Here is a 19,083-nt window from a genome sequence, read left to right as displayed (position 1 = left end):
TCCAACCACGGCCCATTATAAGATTTATAGCAGAAGCGGTCAGGTTTTGATTTTTTTTATCTGTTGATATTTCCCAGAATCCATGATACCATGAATCTGAACAAGATGTCCAGGACCTCCAGCAAAAAAATAGGCCCACAACATTAAAGAGCCAGCGGTATATTTAACTGTGGGCATGGTGTACTTTTTCATCCCTGTTTGCACAAATCCCATCTGGTGGGTTTGCCAAAAAAGCAATTTTTTTGTTTCATCTGACCATAGGTCCCTTTTGAAGTTCTACTATATTCTTTGGTTTTACCATTGCGATGAATGATTAAGGGAATTTCGCTTTTGTGTTTCGTCATATTTATACTCCTGTGGAACAGGAAGTCATGGCTGGACAATTTCATGCTCCTAGTCACCCTGGTGTGCTGTAAAAAGCGTTAATGTGAATGGGAATATACTTCAGACACATTTCAAAAAGACTTGTCTGTCCTTCTCATCATCTTATACTACAAAAACACTTGTCAAATATAAAAATAAACAGCAAGACTGTAAGGGTGCACATGGAAGTCACAGGTTCATTTAGAGGAGTCTGGGGTAAAAGCAACAGAAATCGGTGTGATGTTTCTAGCACTTTGCATATAAAAAAACTTTTTTATATTCCATCATACAGAACTGGATTGATTCGTAGTAGGGGAAAGTCTGGTAAAGCTGAAGGGGAATGACGGGATAAGTTAAGTTCATTTGTCTCATCACATCGGGTAGTTGGCCAGATCCAACAACATATTTGGTAAATATTTGGCGAATTTGGTAAAAGGACCCTCGCGTGTGCCCCACTGGAATCCCTGTATAATGCTGTCCTTTACAGAGCCGAGGAGAGCCTTAACTACCTCAGAGGGCTAAGGGTCATCTACTAAGATGTTGGGCCCAGTGTTTTAGGTCCAAATGCCCAAATGGAACGAGCTAATCCTAATCATACTTGGTCTGGAAAAACTCCCAACTTTTTCCTGTTCCATGTGATCTGCACTACTTCGTTTTTAATGTCCCCAAAGGCTTTGCAATCATTGTGATCTTATTCTTTTTATTGGGTTTCAGCAAAACACTTCAGGGAGGATGTCTCCACCACCGTCTCACAGAAAGTCACCACAGGATCAACTACCTTAATATCAATCTCAGAGTACATCTTCCGCAGGTCGTGCATTACACAGTCCAGGTACAGCTCACCTGTGCCAAGAATCACATGTTCACCTGACTCCTCCACCTTTGTTGTAAGTGAACGATAACTCTTGTTGACTTTTCTGAGTCCATCCAACATCTTGGACAGTTCTGAGGGATTGGCTGGATCCACGGCTATTTTTATCAATGACGCAGTGTTAAACTTCAATGGCCTGAAGATCTGAGCCTCTTCATTTCCACGGGGCTCTGTGTTTGTGGCCGTTTTAACAAAAGGCTGGTCGCAGCCCTCAATCAAAATATACTTCTGAGAAATTTAACTGAAATAAGAATTTCTAGGGGTGCCAATAATTGTGGCCAACATGCATTGTAGAAAAACATTTATTTCATAATGTGAGTCCCCCCCCCCCCCCTTTTCAATTGTTTTACTTCAATGAAAGGTTAGATTTGTGCAATTTTTTTGAATGAAAGATCAAAAGGATAAACAATGCAGATTTATTTATTTTCACAGCCGCCTTTGCTCATTTTTACCAAGGGTGCCGATAATAGTGGAGGGTGCTGTATATATTCCCATCTTACCTTGAGCAAAGTGCATGGGTCAGCGCGTGTGTACATGATGACTCCTTGGCTCTGCAGCGTTCTGATTCTCAAGCCCAGCTTCATGTCTCCGCTCTTATCACTGTCCGTCACTCTGTATTTGATGTAACTGTTCCCTGCAAAGCTCAAAGATGTCTGACCTACCAGCACAGGCACAGAAATCAGTCAGTCAAAGAAAAAAAACGAAAAGAAAAAAGATATTTATACATATTTCCACAAAAAATATAGAAGTGTTTGACCTCAACAATGTACACTGAAATGTAACGTAAATATTTGTTTGACACACCCTTAGAATATTCTACAAGAAAGAGACGCTATTTGAAAGGAAATTCATGTTGATACAAGTTTTGCCAGCTATATCAAGCTAAAGGATTTTTATTAAAAAAAAATTGTAATGAAAGTTTCTAACTTGGAACTGCTTGAGGGGCTCAAAATGAACATTTCTAAATGGTATCACTTGTATTATATCATACTATATATTTCCCCAGAGAAAAATTATGTTTTCAATTAGAGCCAAATGTCTGTAATCAGCGGTTTCAATGCATTTGCATCATATACTGTACATATATACACAATGATTGCATGCACACATCAATCACTATACTCTTTAAAACGAATACAAATACATTATACGGTAACAAATAAAAGCAGTTTCTTTTCTTTTCTGTATGATTTAAAACATTTTGATTTTTTTTTAAAATGTCTGGACAGTAGAATCTAATGTTTAAATAAATCCACCTGAATTTTTAAGGGGTGGTTGTATGCGATTTAACTTTTTTAACTTTAGTTAGTGTGTAATGTTGCTGCTTGAGCATAAACAGTATCTGCAAAGTAACAGCACTGAAAGTTCAATGCAAACGGAGATATTGTCTTTTAAAGTTATGGCAGTTTATTGCCTACAAAAACGGCCGGTTTGGACTACAACAAGCTTCTTCCTGGGTTGGTGACATCATAAACCCTTGCTATTAACATAAACACTGCCCCCGCGAACACGCAACAAAGTGGGCGAGGCCACGTCGCAGTCATTACGAAAGAGAGAGAGCTGTTGCAGAACTACAAACTACATTTGGCCATCTAACCAATCTAAGACCATTGCGTTTTTCGGAGGGATGGGCTTCACAGAAGCAGGAAGCAAACTAGCCGTTCAAAGGACAGTGGAGACAGCGGTGTGGAATAAAGGTAAAATATAAGAAAAATACGGCGTTTAAAAAAAAAAAAGAAGTATTAAGACATGTTATACAGCGCCCCATAAACACAACCAAGCCTAGAAAAAAAACACGGAACCACCCCTTTAAGAAAAATAGTTATTAGGTAAAACTATTTCTTTCTTCCTTTTATCTTTAGGTCATGTGATCCTTGATTGGAGCCTTGGTGTGCTGACTTTTTTTCTGTTTTTATTAGGTAAAACTATTCCCTTTACAGTTAAGAACCAAAGTAATACAGTATCAAATAAATATATGTACAATAAAAAAACTGAGAAATATTTCCTGGACAGTATATTCGTATATTTTTTAAAAGCAGCTTTTCCACTGCTCTTAATGAATTTGCCGTCACTATTAAATAGTTTAACTGCTTCCTTCATATGCTGCAACTAATCACATGACAAACACTTGAATATTTACCAGCTTCCAACTGCCTCCACCGTTACATTCTACGTGTTAAAAGTGTTGCTAACCCCCTTTTTGAAATATGAAATGCTGCTTTACCCAGGGTTAAAGGTGGCCTTAGGCCAGAGATTAAAAAGGAGCAGCGTGAAAAGCAAATTAGAGTCTAACCTGCGCATTTGTCCAGCGTGTCAGGCAGACATTGACAGAGAGAGGGCGCTGTGGGGCCGCTGCGCACACACTGCATGTCTGACGGACACGTTTGGCCATCACAAAGCTCTAGAGAAGACGGACATATTCCTCCTGCAGTGGGGAAAAAAGGTAGAAAGCAAGCAAATGGGAATTTTGCGACTCGGGCTACTGTTTGAATTTAATCAACCAGGATAAATAATGCAAACTATGAAATGCATCCTAGAATAAATATTTGAATTAGTTTAGCCTGTTTTATCATTCGAGACGGCAGCAGAGCTCTAACCCGGGCATGTGCACATCTCCTTCCTGCTGAAGCGTGGAGACACAAAGCTCACTCTGGAGGTGGTGTAGGTGACCACGCCGATGGGGTCGAGACTGAGGGTGAGCTCACAGACTCTCTCCTCGCACTCGAGCTCCCCCGAGCAGCTCTGATCCAGGATGTTGACCACCCGCAGCGCTCCCTTTAGTAAACCCTTTGTCTCTTCCAGCTTGAGAGCCAGTTCCCCAGGGCCCACAAAACCCCCATCTGGAGTCTCCACGGCAAGAAGCACCTCCAGCTGACTGGAGCGACTCAGTGGCTGCACTCCTAAGATGTGGAGGGGGTCTGGCCCGTCGATAACACCCGTCCCGTCACCAACCAGTGAGCTACGAAGCACCTTCTTCAGGTCTTCCATGTAAACACCAACAAAATCCTCAGGGGACAGGTCTTGGAAACGCAGAGTCACTGCGTTCTGCACCATCTCGTCTGTGGCTTGCTCCACCTGGACACTAACGGCCACTGTCACAGAAAACCGCCCATCACTGACTGTTGCGTTTAGGGAGTATCTGGGAGAAAAACATTGTGTTACAGACAAAGTTATTATCTTTCATTATTATCTATGTTTGGCTTTATTCAGATACAGTTACAGAACAATTTTGAGAGAGAACATGAAGTAAAGTAGGAGACAGAGGGGGGTGGGGTCCGGAAAAGGAACATGGGCTGGGTTGTCAAAAAACAGAAAATTCTGTCATCATTTACTCACTCTCGTGTTGTTCAACACCTGTATGTGTTTCTTTCTTCTGTTGACCACAAAAGAAGATATTTTAAAGAATGTTGGTAACCACAGTTGATGCCATTGACATCCACTGTATTTCGTTTTTTCGTACTATGGAAGTCAGTGGCTACCGTCAACTGTTTGATTACCAACATTCTTCAAAATATCTTCTCATACAGGTTTGGAACAACATAAGGGTGAGTAAATGATGACAATTTACATTTTGGGTTAACTAACCCGTTAAAAACGTTTATTTTACTTGAAATAAAGCTGAAATAAAATAGAATTTAAATATTAGTTGGAAAACTTGAACTAAATGAAATTGTTGCATTGGCAATAAACTGAAATAAGTTTACGTTAAAGCACAAAAATTATTAACTAAAAATATATAAAAACTGAAATAAAAATAAATTAAACCTAAATAAGCTATATTAAAAAAGTTTAATGAAATGACAAAAACACAATGCAATTACTAAAAATAAAAATAAAATCAACATGAAAAATAAAAGCTAATTCAAAATATGAATACAACTATAAAAAAAACGCTGGTTACTGATTATGATGAAGCAAATATGCAGTTTCACAAGCATAAAAACATATATGGATATACATATTGATTATCCAATAATATAAAAATTTAAATTGGATATCTGAATCTGCTAGGTGTTTCTTCATATCATTAACTGGCACTTTTAAATGGGCTTATTTTTAGTTATTTCATTTATTTTCCCTATTTTTAAAATGTTTTATGTCTAGATTGGGTTGCTTTATGCTCGTCCTAGAATATTAATTATTACTTTCTTAAAATTAAAAAAAAAAACAACAACTATGAAATTCTAAACAAAGAGTGAAAAAAACTTTTTAATGTGAAAAAGATCTATATCAAATTATGCAAATAGTCATTTCCACCACATTCAACAATTTTGCACAAATAGTTTTTTCCCTAATAACTTTTCAATAGAATTATTGGTAACGCTTTACAATAAAGTCTTATTTTTTAACATTAGTTAATGCATTAACTAACATGAACTAACAATTAGCAATATGAAAAATAAATTAATAAACGCTAGGTATAAAGCTTTAGAAATTTGCATTAGCTAGATGTCTCTTGCAGGACATCCTTATGTGGCGTTCACACCGGACGCGATTCGCGCGAATAATTCGCGCTAATCGCGCGAAGGTGGACGCGTGTACATTTTGAGTTTACTCGCGCGAATCGCGCGTGAAATTCGCGCGAATCGCGTGTGACATTCACTGCACAACAGATGCGAATTCGCGTCATGGGCGGGGCTTCCGCCAGCAGCTCGTCTCGTTGAGAAATGGCTGACATGGGCTGTGTTTACATGTCTTTTTTTTTGTTCATATCTACTGTTAATGTGTGACAAAACGTAGTTTTAAGACTTTTTCAGTCGATAATGTAGTTGTTTAAAGCTCAAATCTGTGGTTTATTTACATAAACAGTGCCTATTTGAACATTTTATCTGCCGTTGTCGGAGCTGTGAGCTCCAGCAGACAGCGCGCTCAGCGCACGTGAAAGCCGGCGAGGGCAACCTTTCCTCGGCCAGTCCTTCTGCCGTCTCCCGCTGGCTCTGATGTCTCTGTGGTGTGTCTCGAGCTATAATTCGTCTTGTAACGGCCGATCTTTGGTCTCATGGATCTATAATTTGTTCCCTGGCAAATCGTTTAGGCTGAGGGCAAAGATAAGTTTCATTACTTTATATTTTTAGGCTATAACTGTACGTTGCAGTTGTAACGTTAGCCTACTAGCACTGACTTTGAATGTTTGACTGCATTGTTGCTTTGTTTCATGTATAGCTTGTTATACATTACTGATACTTTTGTATTATTGATCATACATAAACTTGCATTTAACAAAAAGAGACTGGGTTGTGTTTCATGTAATTTAATGTTATCACAGTGATAATCATATTGTCTGAACCAGATATCAATATACAGATTTTCTCTTCATTGTTGTCACTACTAGAGCAAGCTCCTGATTGGTTAACGCGGCGCGAAATATCCGCCAAAGTTCAGATTTTTCAACTTGAGCGTTTCGCGCGATTCACGCGATTCGCGCGAATCGCGCGTTCAAAACGCTCAAGTCGCGTCCTTCTCGCCGCCTCAATCGCGCGAATCGCGCGAATCTCGCCGCCTCATTCGCGCGAATCGCGCCGCAGAATGCCATTTCGCGTCTCTGCATTGACTTAACATGTAAATCACTCGCGCGAATCGCGTCCGGTGTGAACGCACCTTTAGAATACTAATTAAACTTGAAATAAAACATTAAAAAACTAGAGTGTGAAAAGTGTGTTTTAAGGGAGTATATTTTTATATCAAGGTCAATAGGCCACAAGTGCCCATTACTGAATAAAAACACACTTGACAAAGGGTTAGTTCACCCAAAAATGTAAATTATGTCATGAATTACTCATCCTCATGTCGTTCTAAACCCATAAGACCTTCGTTCATCTTTGGAGCACAAATTAAGATATTTTTGATGCAGCGCTTCAGAGTTCTATGCAGAACGACAGCTCATTATTGGCTAGCTCCTACGTCAGCATCACACGCATGCGTCATTGTGCTCAAGTGAACAGCGTCAGCCAATGGTGAGCCGGCGTTCTGCCGTAGAACTCGGAAGCGCTGCACTGTGTTTGCTACCGCGTAGGAGAATGACACAGACGAGAAGAAATTGTTGAATAAAGTCATTATTTTAGGGGGGGTTTGCATACAAAAAGCATTCTTGTCACTTCATAACATTAAGGTTGAACCACTGTAGTCACATGGACTATTTTAACAATGTCTTTACTACCTTTCTGGACCTTGAAAGTTGAAATGACGTTGCTGCCTATGGGTGGTTACAAAAGCTCTCGGATTTCATCAAAAATATCTTCATTTGTGTTCCGAAGATGAACGAAGGTCTTGCGGGTTTGGAACGACATGAAGGTGAGTAATTAATGACAGAATTTTCATTTTTGGGTGAACTATTCCTTTAAGATTGTTTCAAATTAATGTTGCATTTAATTTACCTTCCGGGCTCCAGGCCATTTAATGCGACAATCTTCCCGTCCTGTCTGTTGATTTTAAAAAGACTCTTTGTTTGTGCTCTCTGACTGAAAGAAAGAACATCATTCTCGTCTCGGTCTGTGGCATAGACCTTTCCTACAATCCCGCCAGGAAACACATCTGCTGCCATGACAATGTTGATTTCCAGTGGGAAGGCCACAGGTTTGAAGAGGCTGTCGCCGATGACACGCACAAACACAAAGGATGTGGAGGACAGACGAGGCTTTCCAGAGTCGCGCACCTTGTTGACAAGGACAAGAACACATTGTAAAATTTTACAGCTTCACACTAAAGAAAAGCATTCAATCCCTTAGAAAGTGTTTCTTCAAATGCAGGCACTTTTATGTTCCAGATGATGATTTCTCTCTGATATATGAAGGCTATATTCAAATTGTCTAGGAACCTTTTTTTTCCCCATCCATCCATTCATTCATTGTTCACGGAGAGAGACGGCAGAAATGTGTTTTCTTTATTTTACAAAAGCATTTTGTTGTTATTCGGAGTGTATATACAGTATACAAATAAAAGTACCCTTTACAGTCTTAACTGTATGACCAAAAATGACAGAGTAGGGTAGAGTGGGGGAAAACGCTTTTTGTGAAACAAAAGCTAAATGTGTCTAGAATAGACACAGGTGGGGTAAAATGCCCCCACTCTGACAAAGCATTTTGCTTTATAAGTTTACAGCAAAATCAGAGTACAGTTTTAGATTAAAATCAAAAAGACAAGCCAAAATAGCAGTAGATAAATATAATTAATTATTAATGAACCATTTTGAAAATCAACCTTTTTGAAAAAATATTGTTAGCTGATGCTAACTAGCTAGCTGATGCTAATGTGAGGTAATTTTTAAATATAAGTCCAAATATTTTAATTCAACCACCTAGTTAGATTACATTTGATGGAAAAACAAAGAATGTGATGTTCAGAACATGGTCACTACAGTAATTATGATAGTGGGAAGCGATGTCCCCTGGGGGCGCTTTACCCCACAGACTAGGTTTGAAAAAATAATGAATAATTGTATTTTTCTTAAATAACAAGTACTTCTTAACTACAGGCCTTGTTCTTCTCATATCATACTGTATATAGGCTAACTGTGATGTTCTGCAAAACAACAAGCTTTAAAACACTTTTTTTTCTTACTGTTAAAAATTATATCACTTTAATTTATGTGAAATCTGTTTTCTCTCAGGTACGTCACCGGTGTAAGCTTTGCGGTGAAAACTTCTACATCACTCTGGTCAACGTAGCCCATAGCAACAACAAAAACGTATCTTGATTTTATCTAGTGGTTATTTTGGGAAAAACAGTAGGGGGGCGTTTTCCCCCACTCTACCCTATTTTAAGTTCTTTCCACTGTTATCTGGAAATAATGCAAGGAATCATGCCGGCGCCTCCGCCAACCCGAGAAGTGTGTTATTGTGCTCTAAACAAGATGCATATTTGCAAGAAATATATGCAACAGCCATACAGAAGACAGGCAGATGCAAGAAGAAGAGGCATTTCCGGGCCGCCCACATATGCAAAACAAATATTAAAGCATCACCTATTTTTTTACCCATGAAAAAAAAAAAAAAAAAAAAAAAAAAAAATTCAAACCATTTATCGTTTCATCAAATAAAAAAAAACGAAGGTACATGGACCCCTGTGAAGAAAATATTGTTATTGTGTGTCATTCCTAATAAAATTATAATTTGGTAAAATAATGTAAAAAGTACATTTTTTATTTAGTATAAAATGAGTTATGCAATTAGCTTTAGAAAAGTCTGGCACTTCATTTCCAGAAAAGTGTGTTTAAGTTTGTCAAAAGTACTCATAGTTGAAGAAACACCCACATGTGACTTCATAAATAAGTCGCCATGAAATGAAAACTGACAATTCTTATTTTTTTATGGAATAATAAAATACTTATTATAAATGATTTATTTATCTTTGCACATCCTTTTTTTAAATTCATGTGCCCTCATAATCTTTGATCAAAATAACTTCCCCTCCCTCTTGCAGCTCATCTCTTCTTTTCTCTGATGAGGTGTTTACTGGCTCGAGGGCGGGGCAACCTGTCACTCACATGACATCACGGCAATAGCAAACCACAACCATCCAATCAATTTCCAAAGTCCCACCCTACATTTTTTCAAGCTCAAGAAGTCGTTTCACTCATGTATACATCACAATAGGGAAGAAAAGACTATTGCAACTTCTGTTTCATGTCGACTTTAACAGATATTTCACTTTTCTGAGCTGTTTTCTGGAGTTCTAACCTGTATCTCAAGCGTATACTCCCGCGTTGCATCTGGACCAAATACTCGGCTTGTCCGTAATTCTCCATTCTGGTCCAAACTGAAGGCGTTGCCCTCATTTCCAGAAACAATGCGAAACTCGAAAGGTGCGCCATTTCTAGAGGAGTCCTTATCAGAAACTGACAGTGTGAGGATGGTAGTTCCTGCAGGCATGTTCAACTTGAATGAAAAAAAGAAATAAGATGTTAATTTTGAAATTTAAAAAAGGTCTAATTATAAGGTTTTTTATATTTTCCAAAGAGAATGTGAGTGGTGCTAGAACATACATAAGTCTTGAATGCTAGTGTGCTGTGGGTGGTTGCCCAGGAGTTGGTATGAGTTTGCAAGGCTGTCCTGGGTAATTGCTAAGGTGTTTACTTCCTTGACCTAGTCAAGAACTCTGACCCTAACAGCTTGCGCCAGCACAAACCCTCTTTTGACGTTAAAAAACTACCGTCAGGATTCACTAAAAGACACACAGTGATAAAATAGCACTGAAAAGGCGTGGACAGAGTTATTTTTGCGGCTGACCTTATCGCATTTGCATTTGTAGGAGTTTCCCTTTCAGACACAAGATTTATGGGAGGAGAATATTTAAATGAATCATGTGAGGTGATTTACAAAGGTTTGCGCTCGTCAGTTTACTGGTGTTTGCACCATTATTTACCGCCCCTAAAAAGCATCTTAAACCAGACGATAACGGGTAGGATTGTGCTGGTCATTATGGAAATGATCCGGCTTCGTCTGTGTTCATTAATTTGTGTGCCATCAGTAGATCGCGTGCAGAACTTTCCACTCCTCTCTGCGCTTTTATGGAATTTCGCTCTCACACTAATTTGCCCTGTTTAGTAAATCTGGCCCATAATCATTGGACAGGTAGATCATAAGACATAACACACCTCTCCTCAACAAGCCGTGCAATTAATTTCCATAGGAAGATGAGTTATGTGCAGAAATTGAATACTTTATCTCATTTTTTTCTGCCTTCTAACAATATACACTATATTGCCTAAAGTTTTGGGACGCCTGCCTTTACATGCACTTGGACATCCCATTCTTAATCCATAGGGTTTAATATGGAGTTGGCCCACCCTTTGAAGCTATAACGGATTCAACTCTGTTGAGGGGTTTTCCACAAGGTTTAGGAGTCTGTTTATGGGAATTGCAAGCCAGTCAAGTTCCACCTAACTGGCTCATCCATGTCTTTATGGACTTTGCTTTGTGCACTGGAGCGCAGTCATGTTGGAACAGGAACGGGCCATCCCCAAACTGTTCCCACAAAGTTAGGAGCATGAAATTGTACAAAATGTCTTGGTATGCTGACGAATTAAGAGTTCCTTTCACTGGAACTAAGGTGCCCAGCCCAACCCCTGAAAAACAACCCACACCATAATCCCCCCTCCACCAAACTTTACACTTGGCACAATGCAGTCAGGCAAGTACCGTTCTCCTGGCAACCGCCACACCCAGACTCGTCCATCGGATTGCTAGACAGAGAAGCGTGATTCGTCACTCCAGAGAACATGTCTCCACTGCTCTAGAGTCCAGTGGCTGCGTGCTTTACATCACTGCATCCAACGCTTAGCACTTGATGATGCAAGGCTTGGATGCAGCTGCTCGGCCATGGAAACCCATTCCATGAAGCTCTCTACACACTGTTCTTAAGCTAATCTGAAGGCCACACAAAGTTTGGAGGTCTGTAGCTATTAACAAAGTTGGCGACTTCTGCGCACTGTTCGCCTCAGCATACGCTGACCCCACTCTGATTTTAGTTTTTACTCTGAGTTGCTGTTGTTCCCAATTGCTTCCACATAATAACACTAACAGTTGACCGTGGAATATTTAGTAGTTTAGAAATTTCACAAATGGATTATTGCACAGGTGGCAACCTATCACGGTACCACGCTTGAATTCACTGAACTCCTGAGAGCGACCCATTCTTTTTACAAATGTGTTTAGAAGCGTCTGCATGCCTAGGTGCTTGATTTTATACACCTGTGGCCATGGAAGTGATTGGAAGCACCTGAATTCAATGATTTAGAGGGGTGTCCCAATACTTTTGACAATATAGTGTATCTCAATATTTATGTATATGCTCTGAAAAGGCTTGAAAGGCTGTTTTTTTTTGTAAGTAAATGCTTAATGCTAACAGCATTACATAAAATACAGCAAAATCTTAAAGCCATGTTTTACACTAAAGGAACACAAAGAAGAATTGTTAATATTTAACATTTATATGAACCATTATTACAGAACAACATTAGACATAAGTCATTAACTACCAATCAAAAGCTTGGGGTTTTTCACTTTTTTTTTTTTTTTTTTAAATTAATACTTTTATTCAGCAAGGACATTCAAAAGTGACAGTAAAGACATTTATAAACTTTTATTCAGTTCTTTTGATTTTTCAATGCATCAAAGAATCCTGTAAATCCTACATAAATGTATCACGGTTTCCACAAAAATATTAAGCATCATCTTTTTTTTCCAACATAGATGATAATCAAATCAGCATTTTAGAATGATTTCTGAAGGATGAAGTGATGCTGAAGACTGCAGTAATGGCTGCTGAAAATTCAGTTTTGACATCACAGGAATAGATGACATTTTGAAATATATTAAAATAGAAAACAGGGGCTGTATTCACAAAAGATTTTCTCTTACCACTAGTTCTCCTAAACAGCAGTAAAGACCAACAAACATACAGTATGTTCAGCTAATTCTAGCCTCTTACGTGTCTGCATCTCGAGAGATTGCAGACTTCAAGCGAGAAATTATGTTTTATAAACAAATTTTGAGAGGAGCACTATCTAATCAGCTTATCAGAGGAGGCATAAATATACACAGCTGATTCACCTAGTTACCATGACAGTTTTCTGCACGCCAAATATGTTTATTTTGCTCTTTTACTCCACTCGATCATTTGTAAGTGTGAACTTGTGAAAACAACTGCCACAGGTAAGAGGACATTATTGTCTTTTATTTATTTATTTTCAAAGATTTATTTTTAGCGTTGTTGCCTTTTAATTATGATAGGACAGTGAGTGTACAGAATTTTAAGTGTGTGTGTGTGTGTGTGTGTGGGGGGGGGGGATCCACGAGTCAGAACTGAACTCAGGTCACCTGAGCTGCCCACAAGGCTATCAACGTAGATGATGGGACATTATTTCCAACTTGACTGCAACGTTTTATTCTCCATTTAATGCATTTTGCCTGCACATAAAGGAACCATTATGTTGTCATCGCTGATTAAAGTCTATAAAATCACAATATTTATTGCATTTAGGAAGAAAGACTATCTCTATCGCCTATCACCTAAATGGTTTACAGTGTCTTTGGGTGGATTGCCAGCAACAGCCATTTTAGGATTGTTTGTGGTTTGGTCTTAGTGATTTAGGGGTACTCTTGACTACTCCCAATTTTTCACAGATTTAGGAGCTACTTTTGACCAAAAATTAAAATTATCCCATCATTTACTTTCTTAATTTACCCTCAAGCCATCCTAGGTGTATATGACATTCTTCTTTCAGACAAATACAGGCTCTTCCAAGCATTATTATAAGCCCAAAAAAGTGCATCCATCCATTATAAAAGTAATCCACACGGCTCCGGGGGTTAATAAAGGTCTTCTGAAGCGAATCAATCAGTTTGTGTAAGAAAAATTTCCATATTTAAAACTTTATAAAGTAAAATATCTAGCTTCCGGCAGACTGCCTTCCATATTCACCCTACGAAAAAAAGTGCAAATGGCGCGACTATGACGTCAGACATAGCATAAGCGCTTTGAACGACGAGAGGCGTTACACTTTCTTTGTAAGTTGAATATGAAAGGCAGTACTGATCAAATACATCCAGCCTTGGTGAGAATATGACCCTTCTTTCAAAAGCATTAATATATCTTACCGACCCCAAACTTTTGAGACATTTAAATGCATTTAAAATTTTACACAAGGAGCATTTCAAGTTCTGAATCAATTCATTGAAATTCACAACTGAATTTGTAAACTTACAAATTCTAAAAAACGTTTTTGTTACTAAAGTTTGAAACATTTCCATCCCTGCATTCATGTTGTAACATTCCAAAATCTAAATTACACATTCTTAAATGGTAAAAAAAAACCAGACATTAGAAGCATTGTAAATATATTGTGAATTTTCAATAAATCATCCAGTCCTATTTTAGAGTTTTGCTGAAATCCCTAAGCAACAGTAATAATAGCACTTGCCTTAGCAACAGTCACATGTCACTATGTGACAATGTCTACTGCTGCAAATAAAAGAGTTAAAACTGTGGCTCACACCTGAATCACAGCTGAAGCATTAGCGGGAGAGAAGATCGGCGGGTTGTCGTTCACATCAGCAATCTCGATATTGACATTCACAGTGGTCGACTTGGCAGGTGACCCGCTGTCAAACGCTTGCACAGACAATGAGAAGCTTGAGACCTTAAGCAAGTGAGACAGGAGGATAAATGTCAGGCAAAAACAGTTCAGAATGACTCAACTCTCAATAAATGTCTTTTTTTTTTTAAAGAACAGGACTGTCCGCTCACCCACAGTCTCTCAAAATCCTCAATTCCATTCCTACATTGACTAATTAATGACTGGCTGATTTAAACATAATTGGCCGAAATCATGCAACGTCTCAGGAGAGCGTCTCGAAGAGATGTCAAGATTCATTAGCCAAAGTAACTGAGCTCATTCCAAGGACTAACCGTCTCTCTGTCCAGTGCCTTGTTAACTTTCAGAAGACCAGTGACAGGGTCGATCCAAAACTGGTTGTCACGGTCCCCTTTCAGAATGGAATAAGTTATTCGTCCATTGATCTGACTGTCCAGGTCCTCTGCGAACAGCTGCACATAACAAACAGATAATAAGCCCATATATTTAAGCTTTTTCCAGAGCAAAAAGGCCAAAACTCCCTGAATTTATTTGGATCATGAAGCAAATTACACCCTCTTATGGTAAATTATATTACAGCTCAAGTACACAGAACAAATGAATAACTAATGTAATTCATTAAGGGGATTTACGCGAGCAATAAGCTTAATTATATGCTAGCTGTGAAATTGAAATGATGTCTGCGGCTAATTAAATGCCAATGAAGTGGCTCGGATAATGAGAGAACTTTACCCTCGTGACGGTCTCTCCGATGGCTACATCCTCGCTGATCAGAACATTGTAGATTTCCTCGCTGAATGAAGGCGAGTTGTCATTGACGTCCAGTAGCTCTATGGTCACTATGGTCGTGGCTCTCAAGGGGGGCGATCCACCATCAAAGGCCTCAACATTTATGTAAAAGTCCTTGCAGAGCTCATAGTCAAGATCGTCCACCACAGAAATGATGCCTGGAATCATATGAGATGTGAGTCAGAGCAAAGCCAATACATTTATATGAATACGAGACATCACAGTTAGGCCTACATAACTTGCAATACAAAAGGCTCCTTTGGATGCATGAAAAGCCAGAACATTTAGCTGACACACAATAGTCGAAAGAAAGTATTGTACTACCTTGGACCTTTAAGAGCTTAATTCTTTTAAAGTACAGGTTTAAACTAAAGCACATTATTATTTTGTCAAAATTAAATGCATGAGAACTGATATAATTATAAAAATGTAACTATAATTCAGGGTTTCCACTGACTGCGTACATCTCTTTAAGAGACAAAGAGGGCTCTCAGTAACTGTTCCCATGTTTTCTGCATGTTAAGCACGATTATTAGAGTTTTGTGGAGCATTCATGACTAATTTTCCCAATCGCTGCACTTATATTGTGCTTTTTTAACAGACACAATTTGTCAAATCATAATGTCCAGTCTAGAGTCAATAGACTTTCTTGCATTTATTTCAATGATTCGTGAAGAAAGGAAATATGAATGACCTGACAATAAGCCTTTGTCTGTGTTAGTGACGAGTGAGTTCTTAGAAGAATGCTAACTAAAAACTGCACAACAATTTCAAACCAGAAATATATAACTCTCCCCGCCTTGCCTGTTAAATCATCGATGGAAAACTTTCCCAGCTCATTTCCAGACAAGAATCTATAGTAGATTTCTGCATTCACTCCGATATCACCACTCGTGGCAAAGACGCGTAGCACTTCTGTTCCAACGGTAACATCTTCAGGCACTGTGACCGCGTAATCTTGCTTTTGAAACACAGGTGGGTTGTCGTTCACGTCCAGAACCACGATGGTGAGGTCCACCTCAGCGCAAAGCGAGCCATCGGCCCCTGCTCGGTCAGTGGCCTTGATCCTGATCTGATACGAGTCTTGCACCTCTCTGTCCAGAGACTTTTCCAGGATCACCACACCAGAGGATGGGTCAGTGGAGAACATGCCATCAGCAGAGTCAACAAGTGTGTACACAATCTTCCTGTTCAGACCTGGGAGAAGGCATATTTTTGACCATCATTTTACTGAGATCAAAACATCAAACATGCAATGATAATGTTTCCCTGTAGAGATTAACGTTTTATGATCCAAAAAAGGATCATTTGCTAAATGCAAGGCTTGCAATGTGATGTGCTGTACCTCATCTAAAACAATTTTAAACACTATTTTGCTATTATATTGTTTTATGAGCATATGTTTTTAGTTTTCACAGTTGCATAAACTAAGCCATTATGTTAAGACAGTGTCTCAAAGGATTAGTTCACTTTTAAATAAACTTTTGCTGATAATTTACTCACCCCCATGTCATCCAAAATGTCCATGTCTTTCTTTCTGCAGTCGAAAAGAAATTAAGGTTTTGGATGAAAACAGTCCAGGGGTTTCCTCCTTATAATGGACTTCAGTGGGTTCCAAACGGTTCAAGGTCCAAATGACAGTTTCAATGCAGCTTCAAAGGGCTTTAAACGATACCAGAAGATGAATAAGGGTCTTATCTAGTGAAACAATCAGTTTCTGCGAGAAACCGAGCAGTATTTATGCTATTATTTTACCTCTTTACAGGAGAAACGCGATGAGCTCCGCCATAACTTCCGGCAAGTGAGGTCAAATTTGATTGTGGTCATAGATGTATACGTAGATGCCTCATTAGCGACTGCACGGATCAGAAGAATGAGGCATCTACTATCGATATATCTATGACCACGATCAAATTTGACCTTACTTGCCGGAACGCGGTTCGCGTTTACGATTACGATCGCGTTTCTCCTGTTAAGAGGTAAAATAATAGCATAAATACTGCTCGGTTTCTCGCAGAAACTGATCGTTTCACTAGATAAGACCCTTATTCATTGTCTGGTATCATTTAAAGCCATTTGAAGCTGTACTGAAGACCTTGAACCGTTCGGAACCCACTGAAGTCCATTATATAGAGGAAACCCCTGGATTTTTTCATCCAAAACCTTAATTTCTTTTCGAATGCAGAAAGAAAGACATGGACATCTTGGATGACATGGGGGGTGAGTAAATCAGCAAAAGTTGATTTAAAACTGAACTAATCCTTTAAGATCTAGTATGATCCACTAGCAGTTAGGCAAGTGGCATTCAGTCTATCTTTTCTTATCAAATTAGGCCAGTCTATGTTTTTATGTAACTGATTTAAAAAAGCTATGAACAGTCTTAAAGAAAAAAAATGTATGTCTAACTTGTAAGACTAGTCTTAACGGTTTATGCAACCGGCCCCAGGACTGTTTAAAATTGTGGTGAAGGTAAATGGGGTTAAATGGTTTGGAAAAAAAAGAGATGGTGATCAGTCACAGGATCGCTTATACATTCATATAAAGTTTAACCTAAATGTTACACGTGTGAAATACACACCTTCATCTGGATCATTAGCCTGAAGGCGTGTGAGCAAGGCCTTGGGCGCCGCGCTCTCATATACACTCGCCATGAACCGTGTGAAGGCAAATGATGGTGCATTATCATTAACGTCCAGAATGGTCAGAGAAATTTCAGAGCGACAAAACAGCCCTCCTCCGTCTGTAGCCTGCGCTATCAACTTATAACCTGCAGTTCTCTCACGGTCTAATAGAGAGGCTGTCTTCAGTTCACCTGGCACAAAAACAGAGAGAAATAAGAAAAGTGCCAAGCCTCACAGGATGGATTTCAGAACCATGGGCCAGAGCTGCATTATGTAAAAACTTCGGTGAGATGAATAAAAGATGCATTAAATGATGGATGATGGTGCTAAATATTTTTATGTCATAAATGTTTCATTCAATTCAGCCTAATGACGTCAATGAAGTAATTGCTAAATCAATGCAGTCTATCTAAAGATGCTTTAAACTTCTCAGTCAATCTGGGATAGCAGGCAAAATTGTATTAAGGGCATTTGAACACCTTAAAAAACCTATTACAGAAAATCAACAGGACGAACACTAAGTCATGCAGAAACATGTGCCTCATTGCATGACAAATGAAAACAATTGTGTTCTGAAATCGGCTCAAAATGGCAAACATGTTTGATATCAAGATTTTTTGTGAAACCAGTCAACTCCGACTGCCCAAATTCTGCAGACATACTCTGACTTCATGCAACTGGTGTTGACTCCTCCAATCCAAATCAGGGCAAATATTGTGTAGTGTATTCTAGCCTTAAGATACAGAACATTTAAAAGTGTCAAAAGTATAAAGGCAAATGTGAAAGAAGTTTGTACAGAAATACCAGTAGTTGCATCCATGTAAAAATCTTCAACTCCAATGCCAAACAGAGAGAACTGAATTTCTGCATTGACACCAGTGTCCAAATCTGTTGCTCCAATTGTCAGAACAGCAGTATTAATAGCCACATCTTCTGGAAATGAGGCCTCATATTGAGCCTAAAACATAATGATGAAAAATTATTCAAACTGTGTATTGAACTCTCAATAAAAAATACATTTGTGTAACACGACTTCATTTACATCAGTATGCAGGCATTAAACATGGTAGTTGTTAACTTGGGCTGTGTGAGATGACAAATGCCAGCCTAAATCAATTGCTCAGACCTGATTGCAGATGGGGCTGTTGTCATTGGCATCCATGACAGTGACCTCTACGCCTATGCGGGTTACAAACAGGCCGTCACTGGCTGTGATATTGAGCAGGTATCGATCCTGCTCCTCTCTGTCCAAAGGCCGTTTCACGAAGACCTTCCACTCCCCCTGAACAGGAGCCAGACCAAACACCCCCTTGGGGTTTCCTCCTGAGTCAAAAAGATGGCCACAG

The 19,083-nt window shown here is 39.0% G+C and overlaps 1 protein-coding gene across 1 annotated transcript in view; it reads right to left on the bottom strand.

Annotated features, from left to right (window-relative positions):
* fat3b (FAT atypical cadherin 3b) overlaps positions 1–19,083 on the bottom strand; it is a gene marked incomplete at both ends in the record, with an annotated part of 99,971 nt that overhangs the window by 39,834 nt on the left and 41,054 nt on the right. Inside the window, 12 exons of the mRNA XM_079804179.1 lie at positions 1,735–1,892; positions 3,528–3,659; positions 3,832–4,373; positions 7,609–7,886; positions 9,910–10,107; positions 14,229–14,372; positions 14,642–14,779; positions 15,060–15,274; positions 15,921–16,313; positions 17,695–17,928; positions 18,542–18,695; positions 18,864–19,060. Coding sequence (XP_079660305.1) covers positions 1,735–1,892; positions 3,528–3,659; positions 3,832–4,373; positions 7,609–7,886; positions 9,910–10,107; positions 14,229–14,372; positions 14,642–14,779; positions 15,060–15,274; positions 15,921–16,313; positions 17,695–17,928; positions 18,542–18,695; positions 18,864–19,060 — 2,783 coding nt within the window. The remainder of the gene's footprint in view (positions 1–1,734; positions 1,893–3,527; positions 3,660–3,831; positions 4,374–7,608; positions 7,887–9,909; positions 10,108–14,228; positions 14,373–14,641; positions 14,780–15,059; positions 15,275–15,920; positions 16,314–17,694; positions 17,929–18,541; positions 18,696–18,863; positions 19,061–19,083) is intronic.

This window comes from Gobio gobio, assembly GCF_949357685.1.
Source record: "Gobio gobio genome assembly, chromosome: 22".
In the NCBI taxonomy this organism is placed as follows: domain Eukaryota; kingdom Metazoa; phylum Chordata; class Actinopteri; order Cypriniformes; family Gobionidae; genus Gobio; species Gobio gobio.
Note: the sequence above shows the minus strand (reverse complement) of the source record. Positions and strands in the feature narration are given on the sequence as shown.